At 40.2% G+C, this 13,155-nt stretch overlaps 1 protein-coding gene across 1 annotated transcript; it reads left to right on the forward strand.

Moving 5' to 3' along the window:
• Positions 1 to 6,240: 6,240 nt before the first annotated feature.
• On the forward strand, positions 6,241 to 6,934 carry LOC120878072 (transmembrane protein 126A-like). The gene has a single exon (XM_040260650.1). The coding sequence runs from the start codon at positions 6,298 to 6,300 to the stop codon at positions 6,889 to 6,891; it is 594 nt and encodes a 197-aa protein (XP_040116584.1). The 5' UTR covers positions 6,241 to 6,297; the 3' UTR covers positions 6,892 to 6,934.
• The last annotated feature ends 6,221 nt before the right edge of the window (positions 6,935 to 13,155 follow it).

The raw sequence follows: 13,155 nt of genomic DNA on the forward strand, positions 1-13,155 counted from the left end.
CTGAGTCCTTCCACTTCTCCAGAAATACATGTTTCCTTCAAACCCAAGGCACCAAAACATACTGTAGGTTCCTATACTTCAATCCACAACAACTTTTAGTAAATTAAAAGAAACCTCAGAGAACCAAGTTCACCAAGTAAGTAAGTAACTAACTCATTAACTAAGTCTTCCAGGCCACAGTTTCCTTACCAGAAAAATGATATTTCAAATTCTAAGAGTCACATGAACTTGGCACAAGTATAAATTTAGTTTTGACTGTTTCTTATATCTCTGCCCATTCTGGTTAGTTCCATAAACTCCCACCCATAGACTCAGGCTGAAAACCATCTCATGCTCAGCTCCCTCCAGTTTTGAAGAAGGTGGGTCCTGACTTGTGTGAGTCCTCAGGTGTGAAAGGACTTGCCCACCTGGCCAGGGTTCTTCCATAGCTGTTGTTTAGTAAAGTCATGCCTAGTGAGGAGACAAAAGAATACTTGGATGAAGGATTAGCTATTCATTCACTTCATAAATATTTACTGAGTATCCGTTATACACCACAGAGAGAGCAGTTCAGTAAGAACCTGACCCACCTGTTAGGTGGAGGTGGAGGTAAAGGGGCTTAGGCAGTATTCCAGAGGAAGTAAAGTTTGGCTGAGAGATGAAGGAAGAATAGGAGGCAGATATACTAGGAGCATTCATGAGACCAGAGGCCTTGCAGTGGGAGAGAAGGAAGATGAGTGAGTGAATGAATGAATGAGCTAATGAGTGAATGAACGGGCAGCCAGGCCTGACCCTTGGTAACTGGTACCTCTCATTAGGCTCCTTTTTCTATTAGTACATCCCTGTTCCCTGACACGTATGGTTACATTTCATCAGTCTACAAAGCAGACTGTGAGTCCTGGACATCTACCACTGTGGTTAGAAAGGGATTTTACAGTATTTGTATAAATGTTTCCTTGGTTTCTACTCTATGGAAAGCAGTCATTATCCAAATGGAGGGCTGAGAAATTTCAGATTTTCACTACTAATTCATTAATTTCCCCCAATTTATAGCTTCCATTCAGCCCTTTCCATTATCAGCATAGTTGAAACACCTCCCTAAACTGGCTGAGGCAATTTAGATATTTTTATTTTGCAATAAGATCCAGTAATTCTAGTATAGAATTTAACCATGATTTTCTTTCACAAGGTGAAAATCCTCTAGGGAGATAAGTTTACTAAGTAGACAGAAGAAAAACTTTTGTCATTCTTGAGAAAAGGGGGAATGAGGGGGGAAAAAAAACCTGTAAATGTCACTACTGACTAATCCCATCTATTTTGGAAGGCCCTGGGGGGTTTTAGGGCTTTCCAAGTGGTAAATTGAATAGTGGCATTCCTCTGAAAAAGGAATGTTCTGCCTCTTCTCCCTGGAATACTCACCTGCTGTGGCTGGAACAAAAGGTGAATGGGGATTTGGAGGCACAACCTGCTTTCAGGTACCAGAGGTCACCTGCATTTTTAATGCCCATGAATCAAGCATGTCCCTCAACCGATAGCTTCCTTCAGGCCACTGTGGTCTTGTGATAGTGCCTCTTCAGCACTTGTCTCTGCTGCTGTTTCAATCACTATTGATTCCACTTATACCTGACCTTGGACAGATACCCAGATCTGTTCCCATGAGCCTGCCCTGAACCCTATCAAATCCATGTGAGTCCTCAGAAATGTGTTACTGTCAAAAATTCAGAAAGTGTTTTCATTGTTAAAAATGACATTTACATTATGCTGGTATTCACTGGAGAAGGAGTAGACCTGTGTGGCTAAGGAAATATGTCTGTCCTTGCCATGGTTTTTAGTTTCCTCCAGGCTTGGACGAACTTCCTATATTTAAACACTCTGTTTTTTCCCAAATGAGGTCGAAGACATTAGGTTAAAAATAAATTTTTTCAATGGTGGTTTGTTATAGGAGTCTCTCTGTTTTTGTGTACACCTGAAGTTTTCCATGATAAATGGTTACAAAAAGAAAACTAAATAAGCACAGCATTTCCCAGACTATAGGATCCTTGCTGCTTTACTTGCTCCTCTCCAGTGCCACCAAAGACATCCGCAGCTAGGGAAGCTCTGAAAGCTGAACTTCAGGCAGTTGTGAGTCAGCCCTGGATCCTATTTTGCTCAGTCACTTAGAAGTGGAACTCAATATTTTTGTATCTTACATCTCACCAATACTTCCACAAAGTAACTCTGTCTCACTGTGGTTAAAGATTCACTTCTTTTGAGAAGAAATTACCTATTAACATGCATTCTGATGTTACTCTTACCTTTATTTAAAAGGTAAATGTTTAAAGGACATTAATCATTGCTATACTATTACTGGGAGTAAATTTTATTCTTATGTCTAGAAAACATATTAGCAAATGATTATGTCATAGTAGTTAAATTTTGCAATGCAACACTACCTTAAGGCTAAACCACAACACAGATAAATAAAACACTGAAAATGAATTCTATAAATGTCATTGACAAAAGTTAAAAAAAAATCCACTGAACATTTAATAATAATGCCTAGCATGCTTGCCTATAATCATAGGGTGAAAATATGCTGGCTTCTTAGGAACTGTTATAAAAATTCCACATTCCACCTACACAACTTCTGGGTCACAAGCATCCTACTCCCAGTTGAAAGCCATTCTCTCAGAAGACGTTTCTAAATACACCTAAGGTCATGACAAGTAGTGTTTCATTTCCTCCCGTCCTGTCGATGGAGAGTGGTGGACACACAAATGAGATGCGGAAGACAGCGGACTCAATGCCAACTTTAACCAGAATTCTAGTCCTCCCCCACCTCAAAATACCCCAGCTTGGCCCTGACGTCAAACATGGGGCCTTGACAGTAACAGGAAACAAATTCCTCATGCTCCATTAAAGCGTCCATGTGTTATTCAAAAGAAAACCTTAGCGTCTCCTTGATAATATGGGTCATTTCGAACTAACAAGATGATGGCCAGTCTGAATTAGTGAAAACCTTCTTTATGCTTTAATGTGATTTATAGGGCAGTCTTTTAAAGTAGTTTCATTACTTGCAAAATTATGGTGTAACTCAAAGGTAGGCTAATACAGAACTATTTTATGGGTATCTCTTGCTTGGTGACTAGGTAGGAATGACTTTTCAACGTAGTTAGTCATTAAGTTTCAAAATGTCCAAATACAGCCTGGAAGCCATCTGTTCTTTTAGTTTTCTGATTGTCTGTTTTTAAGCTTTTTAAATAGAATTTTATTTCCATTCCAAAAGCAATGGCTTTGCCCAGTTTGAACTGTCAGATTTACTGTTGTCTGCTCTATATTAATTATTAATAGGTTGTGACCTGTTGTTAGAGCATCAGCCGCATGCAAGAATTTAAAAAGGAAAATTTGCACCACCCAAGCTTTCTTAATAAACCCCGCTCCAGGATGAGGGAGCAACTGGCAATCTCTGGGAGGAACTGCAGAGTGAAGCACACAACAAGGGCCCTACCACAGCTTCTGAGAGGTGCACAAACAGTGCCGGGAGCCCCATACGAGAGGTGAGCACGTGCTGTGTGCGTTCAACATACACATCAGATCGGGTGCTACCACATCGTTAGTGCCTAAGCGCACATGTAGCATGCACGCTTGTTCCTCATAGCAGTCTCCTTTCTCTTGCCCATAGCTACCCTGCAGAAGGGAGCCTAGCCCAACAGCCAAGTACTCCCCACTCTTATAGTAAATGGCAGAATTAAAACCCCAGGGTGCCCTTTTGGATTAAACAAGATTCAAGGGAGTAGGGTTCCTGGTAAACAATTACAGAAACAACTTTAGGGGGAAGACATGACTCAGTCAGAGCAGGTGAGAATAAATATAAAAGTGGAACGTATATTCCAGTTCTTCTGTTTATTCTTCCAAAACCTATTAAAATAGCATTACCAAAAAAAAAAAAAAAGATTAAGGAAAAAACCCCTAAGCAGCCAAAGGAATCTGCCTCCCATGGGACTTGAGCCACAGGTGTGGGCAGAATGAAATGCCAACAGAAGCAGGGAGATTAAGTGAGAAGGTTACAATGGATGACGAGGTACTCAGGCAGGTACACACGCACACCTCTTGGACCAACCCTTTTTCAATGGTTCAGCTATCAGAATACTTGCAAGGCAAGTTTACATCCTCCAGGCAACAGATTGGACAACTCCTCCCTGGGGAAACTGAATATCCCAAGAGAAATCTGTCTCCACTCCTGCATACACTGACGTTTAAAGGTCCTCCAATGGAAAAATTGAGAGCCCTGCCAGATCTCTCTTCAGAAAAGCCTGCCAGCTGATAAGCCCTACCTACACAAAACTTCCAGTCAGTGTTGCAGTGCCTTCCCTAAAAATAAGTGACCAAGACATTTGAGAAAACCACACCTTTGAAAGAAACAGATTAAAATAAACTAACAGGAAGAAGAAATTCAGGGGAAATAAAATTACAAGGAGTAGGAAAAAAGAAGGTTTTAAGCTAATATCAACTTCTTTAGCGAGATAAAAGATATATTCACTTAACAAGATACTATTTTTTAAAAAGAGAGCTCTTAGGAATTCTAAATATGATAGCAGAGATGAAAAGCTCCATGGAAGGGTTAAATAATAAAGATGAATAAATCTTCCAGAAAGAATAGGGAAAAAGAGAAAGAAATTGACTAGAGAGAAAAAAAAAGTTTTTGTTTTTTTTTAAAAAAACAGAGGATTGATCCCAAAGGGTTAATATCCAGAAAGGGAAAATAAAGAAAACAGAGAAAGAGAGGCAGATGAGAAAGAAAGGCAAAAGGGAAGGAGGAGGGAATAAAGAGTATCATCCTGACAAAAATGTAGCTCTTATGTAGTTAGTACTGAAGTAATAAAGCACATCATAAAATGTTGAGTTCTAAATCTATAATAATTTGAAACAAAAAAAAAAAACAAAACAAAACCTGAAAACCAATGGAATTTACAGTGCAGAATCCTCAAAAGCCTCGAGAACTAGCAGTCCCAGAGACTTCATAAATTAGGGGTTACAGCAAAGCAATCAGACCTAAGAAGAGATGAGTGGAGGCCATTGGAGAAGCAAGTAGAGCCTTCTAAACCCTCCCTGGTGGCTCAGTGGTAAAGAATCCACCTGCAATGCAGGAGACATAGGTTTGATTCCTGGGTCGGGAAGATCCCATGGAGAAGGAAATGGCAATCCAGTCCAGTATTCTTGCCTGGAGAATCCCATGGACAGGGGAACCTGGCAGGCTACAGTGCATGATTTAAGAAAAAAAGCATCAAAACACGATTTAGCAGCTAAACACACACAGCACACATACAAGCCTTTCCTGCTCACACCCCTGGTCTACACCCTGCTCTTCCACAGCCCTGGAAGACAGAGTTTGTATCCTTTGAAGAAACTCTGGCTTGGAGGTCAACTGGCCTGGTTGTAGGTTTGGAAACGGTACCAGAACCTAGGGCATTTGGTGATCCTAAAATGCTGTCTAACTCCCAGCTCTCCTTCCCCAGCCCTATTTCCTAAATGGGGTACCAGGACACGGGCAGCATACTTGTAATCTTGGAGGAGGTAAGAAAAGTTTTTCTGGAGAGTATGACCAGTCCCCAAAATGTCCAGACAAAAGTTAATCAGAGGTTTCCTAAAATAGTGCTTCCAGATCACATAGTAGGAATCTCAAAGTCAACAAGCCCTGTTGACTTTAAACTCAGAGCTTCCAATTAGCTTTTTGGTTCACTAATCTTGAGTGGACATCCAAGGGTTACCATATATCTAAGGAAGGCCTAGAATAAGAAAAGCAAAGAACAAAACAATTAGATAAAAGCAATTTGGAAGAAAAAAATATACAGAAATTAAAATAAACTTTAAAGTATTATTAAATATGTGACAATGTTACACCCTTAAAACAAGAATAGGAATCTTAAAAAGGAACATTTAGTTTGCCAAAAACCAGAAGCATTAGAAATTAATAAACACCTAACCTGACTCTTGAGAAATCTGTATGCAGGTCAGGAAGCAACAGTTAGAACTGGACATGGAACAACAGACTGGTTCCAAATAGGAAAAGGAGTACATCAAAGCTGTATATTGTCACCCTGCTTATTTAACTTCTATGCAGAGTACATCATGAGAAACTCTGGACTGGAAGAAACACAAGCTGGAATAAAGATTGACGGGAGAAATATCAATAACCTCAGATATGCAGATGACACCACCCTTATGGCAGAAAGTGGAGAGGAGCTAAAAAGCCTCTTGATGAAAGTGAAAGAGGAGCTCGCGGGGCCAGGGGAGAGCCGCAGAGGCCACGGCTGCACGGAGGAGCGTGTAAGGCTCAAGATGGAAAATCATGAACCAGATGGTACTATCATCAAGGATAATTTAATTGATATCATAGCCAGAAAAATTAACCAACTCCCAGAAGCAGAAAGGAATCTGCTTGAAAATGGATCAACTTATGTTGGACTTAATGCTGCTCTCTGTGGCCTAATAGCAAATAGTCTTTTTCGACGCATCTTACATGTGACACAGGCTCGTATAGCTGCTGGCTTACCAATGGCAGTGATCCCATTTTTGACAGCAAATGTATCTTACAAAGGTTTTGTAAGTTTACCTTTGAATACAGGTGATCTGCATTGTGAAACGTGCACCGTAACACGAGGCGGATTGGTTGGTCTTGTTTTCGGCGGCCTGTACCCTGTTTTCTTGGCTATCCCTGTGAATGGTGGCCTAGCAGCTAGGTATAATTCAGCCCTGCTACCAGAGAAAGGAAACATCTTAAATTACTGGATTAGGATTTCTAAGCCTGTCTTTAGAAAGATGTTATTTCCCATTTTGCTCCAGACTGGGTTTGCTGCATACCTCGGGTCTAGACAATATAAACTACTTATAAAGGCTCTTCAGTTACCAGAACCTGGCCTACAAATTGAGTGATTGTTAAGGAAATCTGTACACAAAAATAAAACTATAAAAAAAAAAAAAAGAAAGAAAGAAAGTGAAAGAGGAGAGCGAAAAAGTTGGCTTAAAGCTCAACATTCAGAAAACGAAGATCATGGCATCCGGTCCCATCACTTCATGGAAAATAGATGGGGAATCAGTGGAAACAGTGTCAGACTTTATTTTGGGGGGCTCCAAAATCACTGCAGATGGTGACTGCAGCCATGAAATTAAAAGACGCTTACTCCTTGGAAGAAAAGTTATGACCAACCTAGATAGCATATTGAAAAGCAGAGACATTACTTTGCCGACTAAGGTCCGTCTAGTCAAGGCTATGGTTTTTCCTGTGGCCATGTATGGATGTAAGAGTTGGACTGTGAAGAAAGCTGAGCGCCGAAGAATTGATGCTTTTGAACTGTGGTGTTGGAGAAGACTCTTGAGAGTCCCTTGGACCGCAAGGAGATCCAACCAGTCCATTCTGAAGGAGATCAACCCTGGGATTTCTTTGGAAGGACTGATGCTAAAGCTGAAACTCCAACATGCGAAGAGTTGACTCATTGGAAAAGACTCTGATGCTGGGAGGCAGAGGGGGCAGGAGGAGAAAGGGACGACCGTGGATGAGATGGCTGGAAGGCATCATGGACTCAATGGACATGAGTCTGAGTGAACTCCGGGAGATGGTGATGGACAGGGAGGCCTGGCGTGCTGCGATTCATGGGGTCACAAAGAGTTGGACACGACTGAGCGACTGAACTGAACTGAACTGAACTGAATGGTAATAATGAAAAACTCAAAAGAAGAAAATCTGATTAACAACTGTTTCAGAAAGAGGGAACAGAAAACCAAGGGGAGGAAATCATCCATAAAATAATTTAAGAAAATGTCTCAGAAGATATGAGTTTCCAGATTTCCTGAAAGGACCACTGAGGGCCCAGTATAATGAATAAAAATAGGCTTATGGCCAGGAACATTATTGTGAAATTTCACAACACTGGAACAAAGAAAAGACCCTTTTTTTGCCTTGACTCCAAGAGGATGTTCTCCATCAAAACAAAAGAGTAAACCAAGAAAGAGGAAGAGATGAGAAATCCAATTCAGGAGAAAAACAGGGAATTCCAAGATTGATGGTGAAGGGAAGTCCCAGGGTGACAGCTCTGCAACAGTGTAGAGAGCTCTTAACCCCAGACAAGGTTGGAGGAGTGGAAAGGCTCTATTTAAGAGAAAGACAGACATTGGTAGGTTACCTAATGGCGGTTGACTTGTGTCTATCAGAAGGTGTGTCTATTAGAAGGTTGTACAAAGAAAATTACACAAATGGGAAGAAAGGCAACTCTTAATTTCAGGAAAAATAAGGAGAAAAGAAACAACCAGAGTCCACAATGCTCAACTATGAATTGTATTTCCTTAACAAGTGATGTAAGTACATAAGTTGATTTAAGCTAGGTGTATTATCTTAGGAGCATGGGGCACAGGTACAGAGAGGAATGGGGTATAAGAGAGCTGGATGCTTATCCAACTCTTACCACAACAGACAACCGAAAATGTCTACAAGTCACATTTTAAGACAGTATAATTCAGGCATATTATTTGGAAGCACCAAGATGTGTATTCCAGAAGAAATGGCTAAAAAAATGACAACTGGTTGCCTCTGGAAAGAGGCCCTGGAGGAGTGTGAGGACTGATGCAGGGAACTACTGTTTTGTTATAAATTTGTCAATTCTATTTAACTTTTTATATGGGCATATATAACTTTGATTTAAAAAAAATTTAAGTACACTTTTTTCAGAATGAAAAGATAAAACAAACGTAAAGGATTTTAGTTCTTGGTTAATATAATAAATCAACATGGTGAGGGACTACTGACTCCTCCAGATAAAAAGATGGTCTTATTCTCCTCATTCCCAGCATCTAGCACAGAATAGGAACTCAGTAAATACTTGTTCTTTGATTGATTACTCTGTTAATGGGTGTCTTGGGCTACATTAACAGAACAATTCTAGGGGGAAAGTTAATAGCTAACATTCACTGAACACTTACTTTGTGTCAGCCTTTGTTCTAAGTGCTGGCCATACATTTTATGTTTAATTTTCACATGAGGAAGATGCTGACATTGTCCCCATTTTATAGATGAGGTCTACTCTTAACCACTAATCTTTACATCCAAGGAGGAGGTGTTTTGTGGTCAGTACAGTGTTGAAACATTTTATAATAAACAGGCCACAATGGGAATATTCTGTTCTGAAAACACACACACACACACACCCCGTCTTTAGAGGTAGAATGTAATCACAGGAAGTTGAACAGGATGTGAGAAGACCAAAAAGCATGCAAGTAGGTGTGGGAAATAGAGACAGTTTGTCAATGATAATAGTTTAATCATGTTTCAAGGGGGCTGGTAAAGAAAAGGGATGGGATTTGTTCTTTGTGCCCCAAGTAGTAAAACTATATCTGACAGTAGAGATTATACAAAGCTATATTTCAGTTTAAGGAAGAACTTTTCTGCAGTTCAATGGGAAATCAAGTACTCTGGAAAACAGATGGTCCCATTAGAAAATCATTAGTTCCTCAAATTCCAGGTCTGGAAGCAAATCTAAAGAAATTCCATCCAATCAACCTCAAAGATGCTTGGATCACCTTTACATCATCCTCCTAAGCAGTACTCTAAATTAGAGATAAAAGAACACACCAAAGGCAACACATCAAAAAAAAAATTTTTTTAATCAAAGTTATACAGACACACAATTTAAGGAGTTCAACAAGATTTGCTAAGGAAAAACAGAAACTCTTCACTAGAGATATCTACTTTCAGTTTTTTTAAGGTAATTCTTTCAGAAAATTTGGAGGGCTACTCTCAAGTTGATGTGTGCAGGCTTCTCACTGCGGTGGCCTCTCTTGTTGCAGCATGCAGGCTCTAGAGCATGGGCCCAGTAGTTGGGGCCCAGGGGCTTAGTTGCCCCATGGCATGTGGAATCTTCCTGGACCAGGAATACAAACTGTGTCCTCTGCACTGGCAGGTGGATTCTTAACCCCTGGACCACCAGGGAAGTCCCCAATATACTTTATGTGGTGATTGTGGCTAGATCAGCATGTAGTGCTTCTATTACTATAACTAGTTCTTCCCTGGTATCTCAGTCATAAAGAATCTGCCTGCAATGCAGGAGACCAAGGTTCAATCCCTATGTCAGGAAGATCTCCTGGAGAAGGAAATGGCAAACTACTCCAGTATCCTAGGCTGGACAATCCCATGGACAGAAGAGCCTGGTGGGCTGCAGTCCATGAGGTCACAAAGAGTCAGGCACAATTGAATGACTAACACACTTTACTATAACTAAACACTATTCAGAGTTGAGGCAGGATTTAAGCTATGATTATTTTTCCTTTCTTACACATCTTTGTATTTCATTCGTTCCTCTGGAATGAATAAAAAGACTCACCTTTTGCCTTTGCTTAATTTCTTATGTATTTATCTGTAATTCAAGCCCTCAGTTTTCTGTCACATGTCTAAATTTCCTCTCAAGACACTCACATGCATAGTTGCACACTTGGCATCTGAGAACTTCCTTTACCATCACCTGGAGAGTCCCTTCATCTTTCTCCTATTTCCTGTATGTCCTGTCGCTCTCTTGTTTGGTTTTCTCCATTGTTTCAGAGGTGCTCATTCCACAGTAGCTTCTTTAGAAAGGTTGTGTGGGAGGTAAAATTTTTGAATGTTTTCAAGACTAAATATATCTTGATTATACCTCACACCTGATTCTAAATTGTATACCAGCGTTGCTGTAGAGAAGTCTAGAGTCATTCTGATAGCTGTTCTTTGTATATGACTTGTTTTATCTCCCTTGAAGCTTTTAAGATTGTCTCCTTGTCTTGAGTGATGGACACTGAGAAGTTTCACAGTGCTCTGCCTTGGGTGTGGATCTGTTTACTTGCACTGTGCTGGGCACTCAATAGAGAATTTCAGTCAGGAAACTCATGCCTTTCAGTTCTGGGAAATATATTTTGTTTCCTCTCCTTGGTTTGTTCTGTTCCCTCTTTTGGCCACTCATTCAGAAACTGCACTTCCTGGATTGATCCTCTAATTATTTTATCTTTACTTTTCTCCCTTGTTTTCTATCTCATTTCTTTGTATTCTAATTTCTGAGATGTTTTCTCAACATTTTCCTCCAAGCCTTCTACTGAAATATTCATTTTTATGTTATTTTATCAATTTCTAAGAGCTTTTTGTGTTCTATAATTTACTCTTTCTAGCATCCTATTTTTATATTCTGGTTAATTTTTTAACCTTGAAGTTTTTTCTTGCATAACCTTTTTTTCCTCTATGAATTAGCTGTTTCCAGTTGTTTGTTTGACTTTTTGGTCTCTATCTCTCATGTGAGGCTATTCTCTGAAGTCCAGTATTCCTTGACTGTCTGCTTATATCAAATAGGAATTTAAAAACTGACTGGAAGCTCTGGCCTTTGAATGAGCTTTGTCCAATTTGGCTTTCACTTTACTCTATCTGGGCTTTTATTAAACATCAGAAACATCAAGTATTTCTTCCTGAGTTGACCAGATATGCCAGAGCATCCTTTTCTATATTTCTGTTTGAAAGTTAGAGTCCTAGCTGACAAAATTCTAAGATCTGAGGGGTGTTTTGGGGCACTATCTCTGCCATTGCCCTCAACTATGCTTGAGTCCTCAGTTCAAAGACTGTTTTACCATCTGCAGAGGAAAAAAATAGACTCCAGGCTCCTGTTGAGGTTGGAGTGGAGATGGGATCTAGCATCATTGAATTGTTAGAAGGATCCAGGACTCTAACTACCTCATAGCATCAGTCGGCTAATTGTATGCTTCCCCCTTCACTCTAGGTCCATAAATAACTGATGCCAATTCCAAAGTCTTTGGGGAATTCTGAAATTTAGATCAACTTTCCCCACTACCGGCCTAGGATTCACCCTTCCCAGGTCTGCTAAGTTGGTTACCACTTTTCCACATGCTTTCCACCTTTAGGATATTTTCGTGTGGACTCCTTCTCTAATTCCCTCATGTTTGTTGGTCTGTACCTTAAAAAAACATAAAAAGCACTTTATTTTACCTTCAGTTGTTTGGGAAGGAAGAAAGAACTAGAAATGTGTGTTCAATTTGCCATCTTTGCCCCAAAACATTCCCATTCCATTTTGGGGCAATTTTGACAGAAACTTCCATTCTATTGGTATGATCTCCTTGTAGAAAAACTGGTCATATCAAATTTTCAAATACAAATATTCTTTAGTCCAGCAACTCTATTGCTAAGAGTTATTTAAAAGATATATTTGTCAAAGTGATCAAAGAAATAGAGATATCTATTACAGCATATCTTTCATTCAAATACATAAACAAACAAACAAATAGGAAACAATCCAACTGACTATTGGTAGGAATAGGGAGAAATAAATGTCAGTTTATCCATGTAACGGGAGACCTTTCAGATGTTTAAAATAATGAGGTAGTCTATACAGAGGCAGACAAGCAGAGTGACTGCTTGTTATAGAGCATGAACTTTAAAGCCAGGGCTCATATACCAGCTTTGCTACTACATGACCTCAGGCAAGTTATTTAGCTCCTCTCTGCCTGTTTCCTCATCTGTAAAATGGGGTTGGATTTGTCTCCTGTGCTCTATAACAAATTACCACATAGAGGCTTAAAACAATATGAATTTATTATTCAACAGTTTCCATGTATCAGGAGTCCAGGCACAACTCAACTGGGCCTTCTGCTCAGGGCCCCATACAATTGCAATCAAGGTGTCAGCTGGGGTGTGTTCTCATCTGGAAGTTTAACTGGGGAAGGATCTGATTTCAAGCTTGCTCAAGTCACTTGCAGAATTCATTTCCTTATGTCTATATGACTGAGGATCCCTATTTCTTATTGGCTGTTATCTAGAGGTCACCTTCAGACCCAAGAGGTTGTCCTCAGATTCTAGAAAGCAGCTTCAGTTCCACACAACATAGTGCTTATTTCACCAAGTCCCCAAACAGTGTCCAAAGCAAGATGGAGCCTTCCACGTGCTTGTGTGCATGCTCAGTCACTCCAGTTGTGTTCGACTCTTTGTGACACCATGGACTGTAGCCCACCAGGCTCCTCTGTCCATAGGATTCTCCAGGCAAGAATACTGGAATGGATTACCATGCCCTCCTCCAGGCAAGAATGCTGGAGTGGGTTGCCATGCCCTCCTCCAGGCAAGAATGCTGGAGTGGGCTGCCATGCCCTCCTCCAGGCAAGAATGCTGGAGTGGGTTGCCATGCC

The sequence above is a fragment of the Oryx dammah genome, unplaced genomic scaffold, assembly GCF_014754425.2.
Source record: "Oryx dammah isolate SB20612 unplaced genomic scaffold, SCBI_Odam_1.1 HiC_scaffold_18, whole genome shotgun sequence".
NCBI classification, from domain to species: Eukaryota; Metazoa; Chordata; class Mammalia; order Artiodactyla; family Bovidae; genus Oryx; species Oryx dammah.